This window comes from Branchiostoma belcheri, unplaced genomic scaffold (genome assembly GCF_001625305.1).
Source record: "Branchiostoma belcheri isolate BF01 breed outbred unplaced genomic scaffold, Haploidv18h27 scaffold36, whole genome shotgun sequence".
Lineage (NCBI taxonomy): Eukaryota > Metazoa > Chordata > Leptocardii > Amphioxiformes > Branchiostomatidae > Branchiostoma > Branchiostoma belcheri.
This window is the reverse complement of record NW_017803976.1, coordinates 292,737-314,704: the sequence shown is the minus strand read 5'-3', so window position 1 is coordinate 314,704 and position 21,968 is coordinate 292,737. Positions and strand designations below refer to the sequence as shown.

Below are 21,968 nucleotides of genomic sequence, written 5' to 3'. Positions count from 1 at the left end.
GTAACCTGGCAAACGAGTACAAAAAACAGGTGTCACATCGAACTGGCATGCTTGTGGAGGAAATAACATCGCCATGGGGATACCGCTGTCTAAGAAGACCCGAGCGGAAAGAAAGGCCCTGGCCGCGCCCAAGATGCTAACCGCTGTCAAGGCGTTCAAGGAAGCCGGGGCGAATGCAAGTCCCTGGAAGAGAACGGCAGGGGGCGCTGCTGCACAGACGGCCTGGGGTCCCAAATCAAGGTGTGTACTTTGACATGTATCTAAGGCCATGTTGATTTGATTATATGGATGACATCCACTGGGAACCCCAAAACTGATGCGAGCGTGCGAATAAAAAAAAGTTTGACAAAAAATGCTTTCATCATGAAATCTACGATTCAAATTCATTTCTTTAAATTTTCGTCTTTTTGGCATTGTAGGACATTGGTATCGTTTTCCAATATTTTTTTTCGCAAATTACGGTATATATTTGCTTATTTTGCAAAAGTTTTGTACGGTTTACAGTATGGTTGAAAACTTTTTTTTGGAAACGGCCGAAAATTCATGCACGAGCTGATGTCATCCATGTAATCAAATCAATATGGCCTAACCAAGTACTTTTTTATATATGTGTAACAGAATTCTAACTTTCAATCTTGAAATTATTACTCAGTAACTTCCGGAGGAATCTTACGGTCAGTTAGATTTTTCTGTGTTGGTAGCTAGCTGTGACTCACGGTCTCTTTGCTGCATTGACATGTAGTTTTAGCCTCTACCAGGCTTGGGGAGGCGGCTGGAAAGAGTAGAAATTGGCCAAATAGAGAGATAAGCATGCCAAGGGGTGCGGCGAAATGTTCTCTCAACGGACAAACTCCCTTGGCATGCTTATCTCTCTATTTGGCCGATTTCTACTCTTTCCAGCCGCCTCCCCACCAAGCCTGGTAGAGGCTCATTGAATGTAGTTTGGCATCGTCGTCTGCTTTGTAGTTCGCACGAGATGATGCATATGCACGTTGGCATGTCGGTAGTTAAGGGATTATCAAACACTTGAGCTACACCGCAAACACCATCATTACTTCACGTTCTAGGGGCACTTGTTCTATTTTAGGTGCTGTAGGCCACAGCAAGTAATATTTTTGGATGAATTAAAGCGCGCGCATTGATTTTCGACTGATTCTGACCAAAAAAAAAAAGAAATTCTGTTGACCTTGATGTTGGACGGTGAACAACATCAGGGGTGCCAGAGTATACAGTGATATTTTTGGGAATACAATGCAATTTTACGGAATACAGTGCAATTTTACAGAATACAGTGCAATCTTACGGAATACAGTGCAATCGTATTAGTATACAGTTTCAATTTTACTAGTAAAATTTACTGTATACTAATACGATTGCACTGTATACTCTGACACCCCTGAACATGCTGAAAATGAACAAAATGTTGTAAATGTTGGAATAAAGACCTGTTGGTTGTGATGCGATGCCATGTTTTGTTGCAATTGCCTCAAATCTTGTTTAACAAGGTTTATGATCTGAAAAGTTGAAAATTTAGAAATCCCGCCTTATTTTTTCACCCTATCGCATTAGATTTAGAGTATGAGGAGGATGTCATCCATAAAATTTACTTGCTGTGGCCTTATATGGCTACAATAACTCATGCGGTGGACAGCAAGATAGATTGCGACATGTAACGTTGCGTGTAATAAAACGATATAAAGGCCAGGGCTGGTCTCGTTTCGGAAAAGAAATGGATCAGCTAGAAAATATCACGATTTTCCTCACTACATCTGCTTGGAGATGAAGATTACAATATCCATATCTACTCCTCCTTAAATTGTATGACTACAAGTGCGGTCCTACCATTGGCTTAGTCTCTACCAGACTAACTACGCTGGCTATGTATAGGAGAATATTTGCAAGGGAGTTTGGCCGCCTTGTAGGTTTGACTGACCGCGCCGGAGGGAAAGAAACTACCTCCCCGCGGCCGGACTCCCTTGGCCCATTTTATTCTCTTTTTCGCCGAATTCTACGAGCCGTACTGCCCGTAGAAAGGCCTGGTGGAGGCTACCGTTGGGTTGTGAAAGAGCGATACTGTTCGCTCAACAAGGTGTCAGAAGGCCAAGGCCAACGTCACGTTGGATACAGCCACAGGGTACGCAAGGAATTTCATGACGACACACAGCTAGTTCACCACAATGCGCCTTTATACCGGGTTTCAAAGCGTCTGGAGCCGCCGTGAGATTGATAGCAACAAACGACTGTTAATAAAAATAACATGCCGACGTCAGCCTCCGTTTGCCTCGCGGATTATAAAACATTTACAGGGTCACATCGTCACGTCACCCTGTCTGAATCAAGATTTATATGTCTTTCAAAAACTCCTCTGTACCGTACATAATGGGGGATAATATAGAAAAGCACACCCTCTCCTGAAATATCAGCACCTTTTATTCCTGCAACAAACGCCTGTCAATTAACGATTAACAACTTAGTAATCGGGTTTGGAGGGTGTTTGTTGTTATGTTCTCAGGCGTCACACTACCACGTAGCCATTCAGGGTGTAGAAAGCCTGCAGAAGTGGACATATAGCGGACAGAAGTGTGCGTGTGTGAGAGGTAAACACAAGTGGGCCAGTCAGTAAAGCTCTGCTTGAAGTGGAGTACGTCATCATACGGCTGAGCCGGTAAGCTGCGGTTCTAGGTCGATCGATAGTGTGAGAGTTTTCAGGCGGCGTTGTTCAGAGCGAGGTCCCGGCAATGTCAGAACCACCGGCGGCGACAACGTTTGCGGAAGTTGCAAATTGCCGTGGGAGAGACCACATTTGACAATAGCCGCGACAGGGGAAACCCTTGTGCCCAGGTGTCTCAACATTATCCACTCAAGTACTAGTCGTCCTGTTCCTGTCGGCATCTGTCTTTCGGCTCTGGGAATTCGTCCCGCGGTGTGAACGTTACCCAGTTGTCGGTGAATGGGCGTCATGGCCTCCCCTCAGCCTACCCCTCACCGCCCGTCTCTGGAGAAGTGGGCGCGAGTCGTGCGTTTTGCCCGGATGGCCCACGCCATGAAGCCGCCGGACAAGTCGGGTCTGCCCGCGCCCGAAGTCCGCGTGTGCGCCTTCACGACCTGGTCCGTGAGGAGGAGGAACAGCGACGAGAGGGCCAAAAACGCCTTCAACAAACCCACTCAGAGGTGAGTAGAGAGAAAAAACAACAACAACAACCGTTTCTACACAAGGGGCACCTGTTTAGTTTGCGGGTGGCGGTTTCACAGCGACCAACAAGTTTTGCTCCCTCGTCTTATATTCAATTTGTCACAATGTCGGATCAGACGTTCTCGCAACATTCTGTCATTCCTCTAACGCTTTTGACAAGAAAGGGCGCCGATGTGTCGTTGCCATACAACGATTTAAAACACCGGCTATAAATTCCCGCACCTATACAGAAGTTCAAGTAGCTGTGTTTGAAGGTTAGTCAGAATGAATTAGTTATAAGAGACTATTTATCAGCCTAAGCCCACGTGCACGATATAAATGTCGATAGCAAACGTTTATAATTGAGATATACATAATATACAGCCCAAGCTGATTTGGACTGCCTACTGCCTAAATGCTTAGGCCAGAACTGGCCCCTTGCTCCTCTTCATTTTTTCCCGCCAGGCGTCACGGTCCTTAGCCTTTCGTTCAGCGTACTTGAGGGACCACCCCGTATCCTGTACTATCTGGTCCCTCCATCTTTTAGGGGGTCTTCCTCTAGGTCTGGGGTTTGTGAAATCCTGATGGTAGGCCCCATATACCAAAGAGTCTGGGGGTCTCCTCTTGGGTATATACATCTTACACAATAAACGGATAGCTGTATGTTAGTGCATCCCCCGAAATTTGAAGTAGCATTTTGGGTTGCTTCTATATAATGTGATTTTTATGAGGGTATATGTGTTCTCAGAACTCTGTTTTGAGGCGGCGCACAACAAATTGAAGACCGAGAATTAATATGCCATCAGAAGTAAGCCCATCACATGTATGAAACGCCGGCTTAAGTGTGAAATGCCCCCACCACCAATTCACCTCTCTTTAGAGACTGCTAGCAAGGAGGCTATATATAGTACCATGACCATCATACTTGGTAATACTGAAGAGTACCGGCCATGCATGTTGTTGGGTTGCATATTGCAGTAGCGTGAGTTTCGCCAATCAGTCAATCCGGTAGAGACTGTTCTAACATGAAGACACTGACAGACAGGACCTCTCGTCGACCTTTTCGAGATTTGAAAAATTTCCCCAATGGAAATATTACACTAAGCCAGTGTCCCGCCTTATCAACCTTTACATACTTGGTTTGTAGGGAAAATTTTTCAGTCCGTTGCATTTTTATGTATGTTTCATAAAAGTTGATAGAACAACAAGCAAATTATACGAATGTAACCCTGCAAATTCTTTTACAAGGCAAGAGAAACTGTTTGTATATGACGCTAGGAAAAAAACTTGTTTTGGTAACAAAAAGTCCTGCTAAAGAATGAAAAACCTGGCAACAAGGAAATATTCTTTTGAACTCGGACACATGGCACATACATTTCTGTGATGTTGATATAACCACTTGTACGATAACGGAAAATACAATCAAACAACAACTATATTTACTTTTATTTTGTATCCAGTGTCTGTTGCGATATCACACCAACCTTTTGCCTGTGACCTATACATCGTTAGATTATCATTAATCAAAATAAGATAGACCCTTTGATATATTTGTAATCTATCCGACACCTTAATGTCATCGGAACAAATGTATTTCTTTTGTTTCCCCCCGAGTCTACACAATTGATTTACTACTTTCCCCGGCGCTATTTGAAATGTCATGGTGTTTTTTTTATGTCACTGTATGTCACAGGTTGTCGTCAGTTTGTCGCAAAAGTCTGTCCACAAATTGTGTGTCTCAGACAAGAAAGTACGATCTGAAAGACCATATATTTTTACGACTAGTATATAGGCAATAGGTACCTTTGACATCAGAAAGAAATCACATTTTGGAACAATATCGTGCTACGGATCGGAATAGAATCAAGTCATCTATACAATACCAGCCATCACTGTATGTATGGTGAGCTACTTTTAAACTTTATTAATTATTTACGCTACGATTAATTTCGACCCAAACTCAAAACATGTTTGCGTGTTTGACGCAAAGAAAACACACGGCAAAACCATTCAAACACCCCCTTTCAGGATTAAAAGGAAAACACAAATTGGCAGCAGCGAAAGCCGTGTGTCTCCAACAAAGATTAAGGTGCCAACTGACTATTGATACTTGACTTAAAACAGACCTTACGTTTAGCTACGTTGATTTTCTTAGATATTGAACACAATGTTTCCCCTCCAAAGCTTTGGTTTCATCCCGTATAATGTAGATTAATATGTAATCTCGTGACAAATTGATTGAAAAATGACTCCAGACATACATATACATGTAGTATATAATATCCGTTTCCCTTATAAAACGGTGAGACAAGTTACCGGGGCGTTAGAACAGAACGACACATCTGCTCGGGCCCGACCTATAAGACGACGGGTAACTCTGGTCTCTGCAGCTGTTTCGTCAGGCATGGCTTGTGGAAGGTATGGTAAGATAGACGTAATTGTATCTTCTGAATATATTCATCTTATACGGCTTTAATTTCAAAGATAATGTATCGGCCGGGCTAGTTTTGTCGCGCGCGCGTGTGGCCGTTTCTGCGTTCAGGCCCATTCGCCCCTCTAGTTGTACGCGTTTTTACTGTTCAACTCTTAGCTAGTAAGATCTAGAAACGAAAAAAAAACAAGACAAGCCGGACCAAAAGTCTGTTTGGACACCACAACGTTCGCCCATTCTATTACCCTTTGAAGTATCAGTTGTAATAGTATACTACAAGGCAGGTAGGCATAGTATACTAACATTTTTTCCCAGTATGCATGCTTTTATTGCATTTTCTCAAGGTTGCTCAAAATATACACTTGAACGTCATCACAACATTGATGAGGTCCGCGTTTCTAGTGAAGTGATTTTATGCAACACCTTGTTAAAGGCTGACTATTCTGAAGGACGTTGTTGAATGCGCTACAGTCTGTGGGTCCCGTCAGCACACAGTACGACAGATGGGTTACGGGTCCGCGAATTCTCAACGAGGGATGCCAACAGCCCTTCAGAATCAATTCTGCACGGTTCAAATGTAGCTACAAGAGAAACATCTTGGTATATCTACCCTGGAAGCCAGAACTCGTTTTCCGGGCCGCAAGAGCCCTTCGCCCGCTGGTGTAAATTTAATTACCGCCACGGGGGAGTCTAGCCCGGGGGGAGTTTGGCTGGCCCTACAAACGGACCGGACAAAACTCCCGGGCTCAACTCCCCCGTAGCGGTAATTTAGATAGGCGGACGAAGGGCTCTTGGCTGCCGAAGGAAAACGACTAACGGCCCGATACTAGTTTGGCATCCAGGGTATGGCATATCGAGATGCTAAGTTTTAAAGATATTCTTGCATTATAGGACACTTTAGAGGCGAAATCTGGATTTTGTTTTCGTACAGTGTGTAGATGACATGCTGTACTGTGTTACTAGGTGAAATTATGCAGGAGAAAGAATTCTATTGGAAATACAAGCTTGTTTTGTTTGCTTTGAACCAACCACGCAAAATGAATTTTCAGATCATTGTTGCTCGGTTTGAATTCTATTATGTTTTTTATGTATTAAGCCTCTTAAACATTCATCCAAATGCTTGGCTGATGACGACGGCTTAGTGCTTAAACCTAACACAGATAATATTATACCTGTATGAATTGTATTGACTTTGACCTTTTGATAACTAACCTTAGTGAGGGTAAGTACATGTACTTCGTTCTGACTCGCTTGTTTTCTAAAAAAAAACAAGAGGAAAGTCAGGCCACAGCAAGTAAATTTAATGGCTGACATCCTCCGCAGATTCCAAATCTAATGCGAACGAGCGAAAAAAACAAGGCGGGCCGAAAAAAAACAAGGTCCCTACATTTTAAAATGTTGACTCAATCATTGTACAAATGCTTTTGATTCAGTTGGAACATCACATATACACAGCCAGTATCACATATCACTGCATCAAAGTAGGAAACAAAACATTAAATCAAAGCCTTTTCTTGTCTCCTCTCTTCGTAGTTATCTGCCATCAACGTTCCGGCATGGCAACAGACATCTTTGCCCATTTTCGGCATGTTGACCACTGTCCGAAGGCAACAAAATTTCTTGTTTTCTTTTCCGAAATAAGGCGAAAATTAATCGCACCTGAAGTCATCCATAAAATTACTTGCTGTGGCCTCAGCGATACTTATAATTAGGACTATTTACAACCGACTTGATCGCGTCAAGTGCTGAACAAAGAATGTCATGGACATTGGAGCAATAATGAAGTTTGTCAGACTAAATCATTCGTTGTCCTATTCTATAACTCAGCTAATATTTGCGAACAAGCAATTACGTACCCACGACTCTGAGTGTCAGGCTGTCTACATGTGCTGTACTTTGCACTTTCAACTAGGCAGACGGAGGCCAAAACATTCGTAAGGACAGCACATCGTGAAATATTGGTTAAAACTCGTAGCTAGTGGCGAAAATTTTTAAACTTCTTGAATCAGAATCCGCATCTGAATATTTCAGAAGAATCCAGTCATTTCTAACTACAAAACATCTTGAAAACTTTGAGTCATATCTTGAGTTATCAGAAAAACAACGTTCAACCAAGAAAACAACTTAAGGCTGGTCTTTAAAGGTCTTTAAATGTTCGCTCTGTCATGTGGTCAATCTCCAAGCAGATGCATTCGGGGGCAGGGGGCGATCAAATTGTCCACCCGACTGACATACTTACCATTACTGAGTTACCATTGACCCCGGAGAGTGTGGCGTATTTGATACCGTCTTGTTAATTTGATACCGTCTTGCCAGTTTGATACCGTCTGGCCAATATTTGATACTGTCTTGTCAATTTGATACCGTCTGACCAATTTGATACTGTCTTGTCAATTTGATACCGTCTTGCCAGTTTGATACCGTCTTGCCAATTTCATACTGTCTTGCCAATTTCATACTGTCTTGCCAATTTCATACTGTCTTGCCAATTTGATACCGTCTGGCCAATTTGATACTGTCTTGTCAATTTGATACCGTCTTGCCAGTATGATACCGTCTTGCCAATTTGATACCGTCTTGCCAATTTGATACCGTCTTGCCAATTTGATAGTGTCTTGCCAATTTGATAGTGTCTTGCCAATTTGATACTACCTGGCCCAGTTTGATACTGTCTTGCCAATTTGATACCGTATTGCCAATTTGATACCGTATTGCCAATTTGATACCGTATTGCCAATTTGATACCGTCTTGCCAATTTGATACCGTCTTGCCAATTTGATACTGTCTGGCCAATTTGATACTGTCTGGCCAATTTGATACTGTATTGCAACCACCAAAGTATCTGCTTGGAGATTATCGTGTGGTGATGTTGCTGTGTATTTTTCAGCTCGGGTGGCGGCGGTAAAGTGTTCAGCCTGTCCGGGCAGAGGAAGACGTACCTGCCCCGTGATGAGGAGTACTACACCATCCCGTATGACGAGGAACCACGGGTGAGTATCATGCCAGTAGCCAGGATTTTGAAGGGGGGGGTTCTTCGCACTGCTTGAGGGGACCTCGAGCGCCGAAGGCGCGAGGTTCCGTAGGGGGGTCCGGGGGCATGCTCCCCGGAAAATTTTGAAAAATTTTTATTCAATGACAAAGGGAGCAGTTTTTCTACGATTCCAGTCCATTTTTTCAAGAAAAATCTTGGAGCTTTACATAAAATGTGGACCAAAAAGTGGACCTTTACATAAAATGTGGACCAAAAAGTGGACCTTCACATAAAATGTGGACCAAAAAGTGGACCTTCACATAAAAAGTGGACCAAAAAGTGGACCTTTGAGACTTGTGGGGGAGGGGCTTCCGAACCCCCGAACCCCCGAACCCCCCCTGGCTACGGGCATAAGTATGCTGATATATGGCGCCAATCGATTACTAGTAATCCGATAACGTTTTTCTCTGAAAAACGTGATATCCCGTAAAACAGAGGTTACCCATGTGTTTTCAGTGACATTGTATGTCCGTGTGTGCGTGGACAAGGGTTTGAGACAAAAGTCGTGCCTTAGCTATAGATTTAAACTGTAATGGTATTTGGCATGTCATGGAATAGGTGTTGTGATCCGAACGTTTGTAGGCCCCCTAGACGGCTTTCATTGATACTGCAGCAATTTTTTTTTATATTTCTGTTTTGGACATGCCAACATTGGTTTTGCTGCATAATACATGTATACCACATTCCACAAAACTGCCAACAAAATCTGTGCACGGCAACGACTTCAATATCGTCAAAAAACACACATTGTCGTTTCTAAAAACAAATTGAAAATTCAACGTTTTAAAGATTAAAATCTTGTCGGACTTGCGAGTGTTGTTTGCATCTTTTTTTTTTCAGATCACTGTGGACGTGACATGTACGATATGTAAAGGTTTTGAGCGGTCGGCTAAGATCCAGTGCCGTGTGTGCGGCCGGAACTGTCACACCAACTGTTTCGAGCGGCGGTACCGGGGAGACGAGCAGGCCATGGAGGCGTCCAAACGCGCGGACACCGAGGCCGGATGGACTTGTGCCGACTGTGTAAGGAGTTAAGACTTGTGTATAGTAAATATACCCCCCCTCTGTCTCCCTCTCTCTGTCTCCTTCCATCTCTGACTCTTTGTATCTTTGTCTCTGTCTGACTCACTCACTCACTCACTCACTCACTCACTCACTCACTCACTCACTCACTCACTCACTCTCACTCACTCACTCACTCACTCTCACTCACTCACTCACTCTCATTCACTCTCACTCACTCACTCACTCTCACTCACTAGCTCACTCTCACTCACTCACTCACTCACTCTCTCACTCTCACTCACTCACTCGCTCGCTCGCTCGCTCGCTCACTCGCTCACTCACTCACTCACTCACTCACTCACTCACTCAATCACTCACTCACTCACTCACGCACTCACTCACTCACTCACTCACTCACTCACTCACTCACTCCCCCAGGAATCTTTGAAAACCGCCATACAGGCGACATGTATATCCTGGATAAATAAATAAACAAACAAACAAACTCACTCACTCTCACTCACTCACTCACTCACTCACTCACTCACTCACTCACTCACTCACTCACTCACTCACTCACTCACTCTCACTCACGCACTCACCCACCCACTCACGCACTCACTCACTCACTCACTCACTCACTCACCCAGTCACTCTCGCTCGCTCGCTCACTCACTCACTCTCTTTCTCTCCTTCCCCCTCTATTCTTTCTCTCACTAGCTCTTTCCAGCCAGGGTTTCACGCTGGTGACTGAATATCAGAAAATCTCTGAAGAACGTGTACTATAATAAGTTTAGCAATCATTTATAGCTAACGAATAAAGTATTCAATGACTGATCCTTTAATTTCGTTTCCGGTTTTCAGGAAAACCTCGGCCAGCTTTTAGACGAGTACGAAACAAGTCTGCTGATGGACAAGTTCGACGAATACGACTCGGACCAGAGTAAGATTTAATTTGATTATCTTCTCTTAAAATTTCTTAGCATTGCCAAACTAGAGGTCGGAGATCTCATGTCTTCGTCAGAGGTACATCGTTCTAGAGAAAATAACATGCGTATTCTTCAATCTTTTTAATAATCAATTTGGTCTAAAGAACAAAAGAATCTCTGTACTATTTTTATGGTACAGAACACCCTGAAACGGTTTGCCGCAGATTATACAGATGCGTCGTCACCCGTGTTAGCCCCCCCTCCCCCCTACGTTATTTGAGTTTGGACTGTTACTGGAAAAAAAACGTTCAAGAAATTCTTACTGTGTTGAAAGTGTCACGACAGCGCCGCAAAATATAAAAAGAGAAGATGTTATAAAGGAAAGAACCAGAACAGGGTGACTACTGCTGTTTTGTTAATTTGTCTTTATGACAAATAGAAGACTTGTTTCTTGTGTTCTTTGTGTCCTAACATTTGTACTTCTACAGTTAGTATATTCCAAATCTAGGCATCTCGTTTTCGGCCCTTCGTGTTTTTATTGCGCGCTTGCCTTAAATTTAAGGTAATTAGATTTAAGGTCTCCAGTGGACGTCATCCATAGCAATTACTTAGTGTGGCCGTAGAAATAACCTGACATATGTCCAACCTATCCCCCCCCTGCTGAAGTTATAGTACAATCCCTCAATGTAACGTCATTTGATCCCATCCCATTATGGGGTTCCCCGCTATATCCAGCTGTCGGCTGTCTCCAAGCAGATGTAGGTGGGGGATTTCTAAACACAAAAGGTCCTATTACGGGGACATAACGACCTCCACGACTCTCATCTTTGAACTCAATCTTGGAGACCACGACAGTAATATGCCTATCAAATTTCATTAACTTCCATCCACACATACAAAAGTTATCCTGCTCACAAGAAAAATTAACAAAATGCCCCCTGTAGTCACAACGAAACCCCCCACGAAGCTCAGTAACGAACTTAACGTTGGTCCCGACAATAGTAAGCACCACACCAAGAATTATAATCAACATTTTACAAATACTTGAGTTATCTTGCTAACAGGCCACAAACACAAAAGGTGCACTAACGTGACGCACGGACCCCCCACGAAGCCAAAACTTGTACTTGACTTCGGCCTTAACAGCGGTAATCTGCCTGCCAAAAATCATGGACGTCGAATCATGCCTTCCAGAGTTATATCGCAAAATTCGCAGTTCCCCACACTCCGGCGAGACAATTTCATAGTCCTTCTGACGAAGACAATTACGTTCTGCGCTTGCCATACGCTTTTCTACAACTTTGTACTAGTATCTCCTTCGCTCTCCCAGGTACCCAGATCACCCTAGAGGAGTACATAGAGTTCCAGAAGGACCTGTGTTTGGAGTCGGAGGGGATCGAGCTGAGTAAAGAACGGGAGGAGGAGGAACGGGAACTGGTGCGACATCTTTTTATCTGGACATGAATGAAGTATTAAGGAAGGGGGAGGGTACATGTACTTCACACTGCATTTTAATACTACATTTTCCTGTTGATGTAAAACGAATTTTACCTGGCGTAGTGGCGTCGGTGGCGCAACGGTTAGAGCGTTGGACTCGGAACCAATGGTTGGACTCGGAACCAACCGACGTTGTGCCCTTGGGAAAGGCATTTTACACGACTTCCCCACCTGTACGGTGGAGTGGCGCCCACCGAGCCTCTTAGGCTAATCTGTCTAATTGTGTGCTAAAAACACACTACGGATTTGGTGCGCCAATGTGACAACATCAGCACATTTGCCACCAAAAGCCGTTAAAATTTGTATTATACTGAAAATTAATTTGACCTGGGCACCATCCTCGTTGCTTCAATTCACGCACATTTCCATACTTGGTACCAATTATTTCAATTATATACTGACACACTACCTTCATTTCGTACCTACACTGTACCAAGGACATTATCTGTGTACAATGTCCTTGACTGTACATATTTTATTTCTCTTGACAGTTTGGGAACATCGACATCAGCGGGGACGGCGCCATCAACTGGTGGGAGTTCCTCACGGCGAAGAGCATCCACTTCCTCAAGAAAAAACCAAAGGTAAGATTGAGATTATGGCGTCATGTAATAAACGAGATTCTTGGACACATAGTCAATTTCAACACCCTTACACCTTGGTCACAGCCTGCCGCACGTGCTTTATTGTCCGTACGTTTTTTGGGAGGCTACGTCTGCTACGTTTTTTCTGAAAACGTGGGGAAGGATTGGCGTCGACGCACGTCACTCGCACGTCACTCGTACGATTGCATAAGGTCGTACGGCACGTACGGGGCACGCGCGTCGCACGTACTCGCACGTACGGGTGGTGAATCCGCAGACCCCACGTAGAAACAGTTTTACATGCACTTAAAGTTCTACGGCGTGTCTGCGTGCTCCAAAATCTGTAGGATTCCGTACGGAGGTGGTACTCACCACGCACGAATGCCCTACGTTTGCCCACGTAGACAGCACGCAGAAGCACGTACGGTGGGTTGTGACCGAGGCTTTACTGACAAACGTCAATGCAAAACAACTTTTAGTTCTTCGCGGCAGTTTGTTTGTTCCTATGACATCAACTGTAAAATTGTGTTAGCCACACAAAACTACATAACAAAAAATAAACGCTCTCAGCTATATATGTCCTGTTTTGCTTTCTTTTCCTCAGGGATGGGAGTTTTGATTCACGCTTCAACTATGTCTCTCAAACGTGTTGTAAAATACCTTAATTTTTTATTGTAAAAGTAGCTACGAGAAGTTTTTCCTAACTTGAGTTCGCGGTCACTTTGTGTCCTTTCATTTGTATCTATTGTTGTTTTTCTGAATTAAAAAAAATGAGATTTGAAAAATCACGATTATTTGGTAAAGATGATAGAATCTTACACGCTCATTTATTTAGGAATAACTTTTGTATTGTCTTTTCGCCAGTCCTACGTGTTGAAGCAGCTGAAGCCGCGAGAGATCAAGCGCATCCGGGACATTTTCAAGGTCAACGACATGAGCCAACATGGCGTCCTGGACTATGACGAGGCGGTCAAAGTCATGAAGGAGTGGATGAACAGTGTCGGGTGGGTGACGTCACACGTCATGATTTTAATATATACTCATTATAATAATACAATTGAATTGAATAGGCATGTCACTGGTGGTATCTTTGATGCCATAGGCTCATGTCATCATGTGACAGGGCATGACTGACGAATCAGCACCAAGGACAGAGCAAGTGAAATATCTCACGTGTACAATGTGCTATCGCGAGGACCAATCACAATGCATGAAAATGGCGGGAATAATGGGGATAGATAGAATTCGAGCCATTTTCAACACCCTCCCTCTAGTGGATATTGGCAAACTATCTTATTAAGATGCACGAATGAAGTAAGCATATAGAGGGCAGGAAGCACCCCTATGGCAATTATTGCTATCCTGCCTCCCCCCCCCCCTTTCTGACTGATGTCTGGGGTACAACCCTGACCATGATCTTGTTTTGTTTCCATGGCAGCCTGGAGTCCCCGGATGGAGACTACTCTAAGTATCTGCTGACGTCATCGTGGTATATGTTGTTCAATGTTTAGAGACTAAATAGAGTATTTCATACTTTGCATCTAATTTGGATCTCTCACCATAATGTAAACGTTATATACCTACAAAGATGAACTTTTATTTTAGTGTTTTTCAACAAAATATATTGAGATTTCGTCGATGAAGGTTAGACATCCAGGTAAGGCCATGTTGATTTGATTATATGGATGACATCCGCTCGCGCGCATGAATTTTCAGCCGTACCATACTGTAAATCGTACAAAACAGTTACAAAATGAGCAAATATATACCGTAAGTTGCAAAAAATATTGGAAAACAATACCAATGTCGTAGAATGCTAAAATCAAACAAAAAAGACAAAAATTTAAAGAAATGAATTTGAAGACGTAGATTTCGCAATGAAAGCATTTTCTTTCTTGCCAAACTTTTATTCGCACGCTCGCATCAGTTTCGGGGTTACCAGAGGATGTCATCCATATAATTAAATCAACATGGCCAAATGAGATACAAAAAAAATTCTTGAGTATTGAGAGTTTGTTCTGTTTTCCACCAGTGTGATCCCCTGGGACACTTTCATCCGGGAACACGCAGTCACTATCATCGCCGCTCGGCCCAACAACGTCGGCAAACAACACTTCTTACCTGTCAAGAGAAAGAGCTGAGGGGACTGTGACACATGTGGGGGAGGGGGGCGATGTGAGCAACGTCACGATATATGAACTATGGAACAATGGGCAAATGTAGTAAAGCACTGCACAAACGATAAGCTAGGCATTGATATGACATATCAGACATACGAGGGAACCTGAGTGAGTGGGAAACATGTCAATTAAAAGAAGATAGTGATTGTATCTGGACGGACAACAAGGATCCTTATGAACATTTATGAACGTTGGAGATGTCAACAAACAAACAAACAAACAAACAAACAAGCAAGTTTGAGAATAGAAGGCACTGCCTTTCATCAATTGTAGATTTCTACAAAGATCTCACAGTTACATGAAGCAAAACTAGTTTGCTTCATGAATTCAGGACTTTCAGTGACTTTTCGTTGCTATACCACACTGATGCTATTGTAGGAAAGTCTTCAATCATCAATGTCTTAACTTTAGGCTCTACTGTGCCGCTCTACAAATGTAGTAAAAAGACGCTTGTAGTAGAATATCTACAACACACTGTGAGATCGCCAGGTTGAAAGACTTGCTTATACCAGTAGAATTATAACATTAAAACTGCTGATTCAAATACAGAGGACTAGTCTGTGACATAATATTGTCTGAATAAACGTACAATCCAAATGTTATCATGACAATGTTCCTCCATCTTTGCAACTTTGTAGCTGAGTTCCTCTCTATGTAAGAGCTGTTTGTTTTTGCTTGGTTTTTGATACCTACTCTCCCCCTCAAAGACTGAGGGAACGCGTTTTTTTTTCAGCGCTAGCCTGCTAGGTTGTCTTTCAACCTTTCAGAACCAGTTCAACGAAAGTGTTTGCGGTAACACTACAGTCTGCTCGACTTCTGCCTGATCAAATTATCACCATGCTCTTTACTAAAGAAGCCATTTAAAAAGGAGAGACGCTGTTTGATAATCCTGTCACTTGACCCAAATCTGACCAGGAGAAAAGTAGTTTATAGACACAGTGGCAGCTTGTTAACCTCATTCAGGGGTGTAAGAATGCGGTAATATCAGAAAATCCCTCCAACTACGATGGCTAAGCTCTTCTTTTGTGCTATTTTGGGGGATAAGTAGTTTTGCTGGTCTAGTTGGCTCAGAAGAAGATTAGTTTGTTGATCTAAAAAAATCTATGTTTTTCTTCGCTATACCAACATTCGCGTCCTACTCAAAGAGACGCCAGTCCCGACGCAAGGCTAAAATACGTATTTTGGACAGGATTATTCTTCCAATGAAATATTTACAGGTACACACGGGCCTCTTACCAACGTGACGTACCTACAATGACTGGAAGTGTTTTTCTTTCCTCACAGGCGTCACATGTTGAATGGACACAGAAAGACTACACCACGTGCGACGTAACCTTCTTAAGAAATACAAGTTAGACCCCAAACACGTGCATTCATGGCGGGTGGGGGGAGTTATCAGGTTTCTGAACTAAAGTAAACTGTTTTCCTCCCTGATACACCTGCTGTAATCCGGCTTAAAGCTGTTACAGAACGGCTTAGAAGCTGAGAAAGGAGAGTGTGTGAGTCTGAATCGAAGATGTTTTCATATGACGCAGAGCTTGATGTAAGTAATGTACAAAAGGGAATACTTTAAAACGCATAGCATTGTTGTATAGGAAGCGGACCTCATGTGTTATGGGGAGGGTCACTGGTACTTGTATGAGGCTGCCATGGTCAGTATTTTTGACACAGACGTAATGCCAATGCGCTGGATATTGTAGGGCTTACATTACATTATTGAGTACTATTGCTGGCCCAGCCGCTACAGATCCCCGAATAATGTTACGTTCTACATGTCGATTTCTTAGTCTTGTGATAGGTTCATGAATAAACACGTATTGTATGTATGTAGTTGAAGGGTATGTTGAGATGTGTTGCCTCAGATTGATGATCTGTGTATACTACATGACAAGTGTATAGCCGTATGCCGTCTGTTTTATAAACTTTAATTGGAACGGAACGACAGTTGCTATAGGTGAGGTATCAATTTATAGGTCGCTATGACTGAAGCTTTCTTCTAAACAAAGACAACACAGACACATCAGTAACTTATTGAATACGCTTCGTCACTCCTTCCCCACCGTATGGCCCAGACCTCGGCGGACCGTTCGTGCCATGTGCGCGGCTGCCCGGGGTTCGACAGCTCGGTGAAGCTGGAGTGCCGTGTGTGCGGGCGGTGCTGCCACACGTCCTGCCTCACCAGGAAGAACAAGGGGGACCAGCACGCCATGGCCGCCATGGAGAACGCGGGGACAGACAAGGGCTGGAGCTGCTTCAACTGCGTGAGTTTTAGGAGGTTTAAGATCGCTGATTTGACGCTCACAAATAGTTCCAGCGCACGCACGGTAACATATGGACTACTTTGCGACACAACTTCGTGTAACATATTTGAGAATATATACCTTACACAGCGTATTATACAGCTACTCAAGTGGTCAATGTCAGCGTGTGTGTGTGTGCATGTTGTGATGCCAGAAAGTTCTGAGGCTCTGATTGATGGAAATAGTCAAAACATGGAAAAAGGTCAAACCTCAAAACCTTCAAAAATCAGTTATTCCTTTCAATACGAAGACGTGTACATATGTTGTTGCGTACAAGTAATTTACTGAGTAGATTTTTGTATGGAATTTTATAATACAGCTCATACTGGGACAAGCAAGAGATCGTAACCCGAGCTCATGTTTTCATAAAGATACAGTTGTGCCTCCCCTTTCACCTCGCTTGGCTTCAAAACAACAAAGGCAACTGCCTTCATCCACTCGAAAGTGTATCCGATCCTGATTACGTACTGGGCTTAATGTTACGGGCACGCCCCTAGAAAAACCGTGTAGACTTCCCTTTTATTTATACAGGAAACAACACCGTAAGTTTTTCTGTCATCGTAGCTATTAAATGGGTGATTTAACACATGAAGAAAGCATATATAGGCTCCTTGTCCCATTCTTTTTATGTTTATCTATCTGCAAACCACAGGAAAATATTGGCTCCCTGTTGGAGGAAGAGGACACCCAGCTCATGATGGACAACTTCGACCAGCACGATCCCGACCAGAGTAAGGGTGTCAACATTTAGTGGTGGGCTAGGGGGCGCTCGTGCATGGTCTGCATAACATAGACACACACGTGCATTGTAGTCTCCACCAGACTTCTTTTGCGGGGTGAATAAATCGTAGAAATCGGCCTAAAAAGTGTATTAATTGGCCAGAGAAGGTAGCCGGCAAGAGAAGCTCCATTTAAAATTGCGGGGAAATGGAGCTTCTCTTGCCGGCTACCTTCTTTTTAGGCCGATTTCTACGATTTATTCACCCCGCTAAAGAAGTCTGGTGGAGACTACGTGCATTCCTCGAAGCCACCTTTATAATAAAAGTGTCCGTAGGTCACGTTATAATTGCTACATATACAAAGCTATGAAATTGGAAGCTCAAAAGAGAAAAATCATAAGGAAGTGAGCGAATGAGCGTAATTGTTCCCAATGTTTACGCCTCAGACACACAGGTGACTGTGGATGAGTTCGTGACCTTCCAACAGAACTTGTGCCGTCAGATGAAGGGGAGAGAACTGAGCGAGGCAGAGGAACAACAGGCGAGAGACGCGGTAGGAAAATAGTTCCTTTTTTTATAAGTGTGCAGCTGATATAACGCCGCTTTCAGCTAGCTGTATCCAATAAATTAATACAATATTCTGTTTCAGAAAAGCACAATCCCACGGGTGCATTATGATCACTACATTATCACTACAAAACGACGAACAAAAGTTAAACAACGAATAAATCAAGGCCATCAGGTACCGTTAGGGGAGGACAATTAACAATACTAAACGTTTGTACATGATAGAGGTCCCATGTGAGTAACATGTAGGAAACACTGTACCAAAACGCCGACTAAGCGAAATTCTATCAACAAAAGCCTTGTATACATGTAGTTGTATTGGAATGTCTAACACGTTTGGCTACAATGTCCTGGCATTTTCTGTCGCAGTTCGACAACATCGACATCAACAGAGACGGGTCTATCGGCTGGTGGGAGTTTGTGACGGCAGAGAGCGTACGTTTCCTGCAGAAGAAGCCCAAAGTAAGTTAATAAAGCCCATTTCTACATCTCCATCTTTTAAAAACCCTGCCTCTTTAATATTGCTTTGATAAAACATTCTACGATCGTATTCATGATCATGATCGTTGAGACACCATCTGGAACTTGCGGTCTGTTACACTGTGCAATGAGACACCCATGCGGAACATGATTGAACTGCAAGCATTTTTAAAAGACAGGTTTATTGTTGCAACGTTCAGGAGTACCTCCTCAAAAAGCTGACCCCGCGAGAGATCCAGCGCGTCCGGGACATCTACAAGGAACAAGACTTTAACGGCCAGGGGATGATCCTGAAAGATAACTACCAAGAAGTCATCAAGCAGTGGATGGATGGTCTTGGGTAGGTTTGTTACATGACGTGAAGGGGGCGCTATGGGGCCTTGTGTATCTATACTACCAGGGTTTAAAATAAGCGGTTTTGCAGTTAATTTTACCTCTAGAATACAATGGCGGCTGAAAGGTGCTCCCAAAACTGAAGGAGTGCTTGACAAAATGGAAGAACAAAAGTTGAACAATGAGTCCACCTACTCTGATCAACATATCAGCACCAAGGACAGGACCATAGCCGTCAGTGTATTCGTTTTGTACCTCTTGTTCAAGAAGGGTTATTCCATCAAAACACTAGTAAAGGGGTAGATACAAAAACGCTCTGTACCCACCATCGAGACATTGCTTCACCCTATATGCACAAACACACTCCACAATTACTACTCAATCAGTCTCAGGCCATCCTATCAAGTATCTTGAACAGTGCTTTGTTTATGTCAAATTTATTATCCTCCCCTCCAAACAAGTATCAAATGAACCATCCCTAATCTCACCTTTCTGTTGCAGACTGGAACCCAAGGATGGAGACTACACCAAGTACCTACTGGTGGAGCCTGGGTAGGTATACAGATGTGTTTGTGGCCTAACAGCCTTTAACAAGGTTGATATTGGAAAGAAACCTAAACCTAAAATTGATCAAGTATCAAATTTACGTTTCAATTTCAGTGACTCCGATAATATATACCCGGTACGATGGTGTCACTAGTCTCCAAGCAGATCCTAGGGTCTCAAAAATAGAGTATCAAATTGGCCAGGCAGTACCAAATTAGCCAGATAGGGACCCAAGGCGGGGGTAGCGACAAAATAATACGGGCCATATATAAAAAGCTAAGGATCATTCCCCCACAACCTCTGCTTGGAGAGTGGGTGTCACTGCAACTTACCCCTCAAATTTATTATTGTACTTGCTGTAACCTGAATACATTTAACCATTATTTGAATATAACAGTGTTACTGACACAGTTATGTACATGTATTTTACAGGATAGTTCAGTGGGACACGTTCCTCCGAGAACACGCCATCTCCATCCTATCTGCACGTCCCAACATCTCCGGCAAAAAACACTTCCTGCCGACTGCACACAGAAGCTGAAATCTCGGACAGACACTGATGTGAATTAAACGTCACCATTATGTTCGCACACAAGAAATGGCATTGGGATAACGGCAAAACAACCTCTACGACAAACCAAAGCACTGTGATGGTCTCATTATCAAATAGAAAAGATTGAAATCGCTAGCGCTTGCCCGTTATGATTCTGATTCAACTGATTTGCTTTTCAAATGACGCTGTAGTTGTCTCCAGTACGTAACCGTCATGCGGACATGGCTCAGAAGAAAATGTTCCATTTCCCAACTCTGTGTAAATAAAGCAACTTGTTTTCTCTTCTCAGACTGTTACAATATGCCATGTATTGTGTTTAGTATGGTCCATCTTGAAAAACAAGTTCAATTGACAGAATTGAATGGGGCTCCCCATCTTATTAAACTTCAAGGTTCAGTGAATAAATAAAATAGAGCCCTTCAAGGCACCTGGTACGGTATGCGTTGTAACAAGTAACAAAAGGTCTAGTAAACAGACGAATCATAGTCATCACGGGGTATAAAAACAAATTAAATTTCAATATCTAACAAATTCATTCCGGCCTAGGCCCAGTATGCGTAATGTATGTGGAATGCCCGTCTATTGTGAATAAAGGTGTGTGATAGTTGATACATGGTTGACAAGAAGATAACAATCACCACATTGACAAAAAATGCTTTTCGAAATGTTTAAACAACAGAGAACAATAAGCTTGACTGTTGTAGTAAGACGCAGGTGCAACTCGACCTAGACCTTTGATGCATACGGCACATGTTCCATGTAATACATGGAACATGTGCCCAAAATATTTTGGTACAAACTGACGGAGGTTTTCGTCTAAGTCAACATTGCAAATACCAAGCTGGTGCCATCTCTTTGGTGAGGTATATTGCTTCGTTTGTTTTCTTACTTTCCCATGGCCAGCAGGATAAGATAACACTTTGAGAACGGAGTGGTAGGGAACAACATCTACATTCAGCCTTGACGGTACAAGACATGTTTTGCAGACATGCATAAATCTGGACAAAAATGTCCCTCGGATTGTTTTTAAACACCAGACAACAGTATAGTACTGTTGTATCACACACAGGTGCAACTTGACCTAGACCTTTGATGGCAGTTATGTATATATTTCGGTCAAAGAACAGGCGAAGAGTTTCGTTTAAGTCAATATTGCAAAATACCAAGCTGACATTATCTCTTTGATGAGACATTCCTTCCTTTGTTGAGCACTACGAAGGTTGACAACAACATCGTTTGATAGACATGTGCGCAATTATGCGTTACTTTTTCTTACAAAGAACCAGCGGAAAGTTTTCTTCAAAAGTCAACATTGCAAATACCAAGCTGGTACCATCTGTTTGGTTAGGTACATGTATATGGTTTTGTTTGTTCTTTTTACTTTTCCGTGGCCACGCAGCAGGAAATGTAAGTAACACCTTGAGCACGGAGTGGTAGAGTACAATATCTACATTCAGCCTTGAAGGTACAAAACATGTTTTGCAGACATGCATAAATCCTCGTACTTTGAAGTAAGGCAGGTGCTGATTGGATGAGTAAAGTAATGTTCTTGCGTGTCAGACGCATCGATTGGTTGAGCAAAACTGTCGGTGGTAGAGGAATTCGCGTTCTGACAACACCTTTTCATTCTCACGCGAACA

At 43.0% G+C, this 21,968-nt stretch overlaps 2 protein-coding genes across 3 annotated transcripts; both read left to right on the top strand.

Moving 5' to 3' along the window:
* The first annotated feature begins 25 nt into the window (after positions 1-25).
* LOC109476012 (PHD finger protein 24-like) lies at positions 26-15,410 on the top strand. Of its 2 annotated transcripts, none has more exons than XM_019776822.1 (9): positions 26-240; positions 8,492-8,594; positions 9,476-9,658; positions 10,505-10,583; positions 11,900-12,006; positions 12,558-12,650; positions 13,515-13,654; positions 14,089-14,139; positions 14,683-15,410. In XM_019776822.1, the coding sequence occupies exons 1-9, from the start codon at positions 74-76 to the stop codon at positions 14,789-14,791; spliced, it is 1,032 nt and encodes a 343-aa protein (XP_019632381.1). In that variant the 5' UTR covers positions 26-73; the 3' UTR covers positions 14,792-15,410. The 2 variants fall into 2 exon arrangements, with proteins under 2 accessions (XP_019632381.1, XP_019632380.1); XM_019776821.1 differs by lacking the exon at positions 26-240 and adding an exon at positions 2,670-3,171.
* A 1,483-nt stretch (positions 15,411-16,893) lies between these two features.
* Positions 16,894-20,459, top strand: LOC109476147 (PHD finger protein 24-like). Its single transcript, XM_019777042.1, has 7 exons — positions 16,894-17,091; positions 17,783-17,861; positions 18,296-18,402; positions 18,786-18,878; positions 19,097-19,236; positions 19,731-19,781; positions 20,208-20,459. Exons 1-7 carry the CDS (start codon positions 16,894-16,896, stop codon positions 20,314-20,316), a joined length of 777 nt encoding a protein of 258 aa, XP_019632601.1. The 3' UTR covers positions 20,317-20,459.
* Positions 20,460-21,968: the final 1,509 nt, after the last annotated feature.

Excerpts from the sequence above, each read along its gene's own strand:
- LOC109476147 (XM_019777042.1), top strand. The coding sequence starts at position 16,894 with ATGGCCCAGACCTCGGCGGACCGTTCGTGCCATGTGCGCGGCTGCCCG. Across the intron at positions 17,092-17,782 it reads GCTGGAGCTGCTTCAACTGC|GAAAATATTGGCTCCCTGTT; the intron begins GTGAGTTTTAGG and ends TGCAAACCACAG. Across the intron at positions 19,782-20,207 it reads TACCTACTGGTGGAGCCTGG|GATAGTTCAGTGGGACACGT; the intron begins GTAGGTATACAG and ends TGTATTTTACAG.
- LOC109476012 (XM_019776821.1), top strand. The coding sequence starts at position 2,951 with ATGGGCGTCATGGCCTCCCCTCAGCCTACCCCTCACCGCCCGTCTCTG. Across the intron at positions 8,595-9,475 it reads CGTATGACGAGGAACCACGG|ATCACTGTGGACGTGACATG; the intron begins GTGAGTATCATG and ends TTTTTTTTTCAG. Across the intron at positions 14,140-14,682 it reads TATCTGCTGACGTCATCGTG|TGTGATCCCCTGGGACACTT; the intron begins GTATATGTTGTT and ends GTTTTCCACCAG.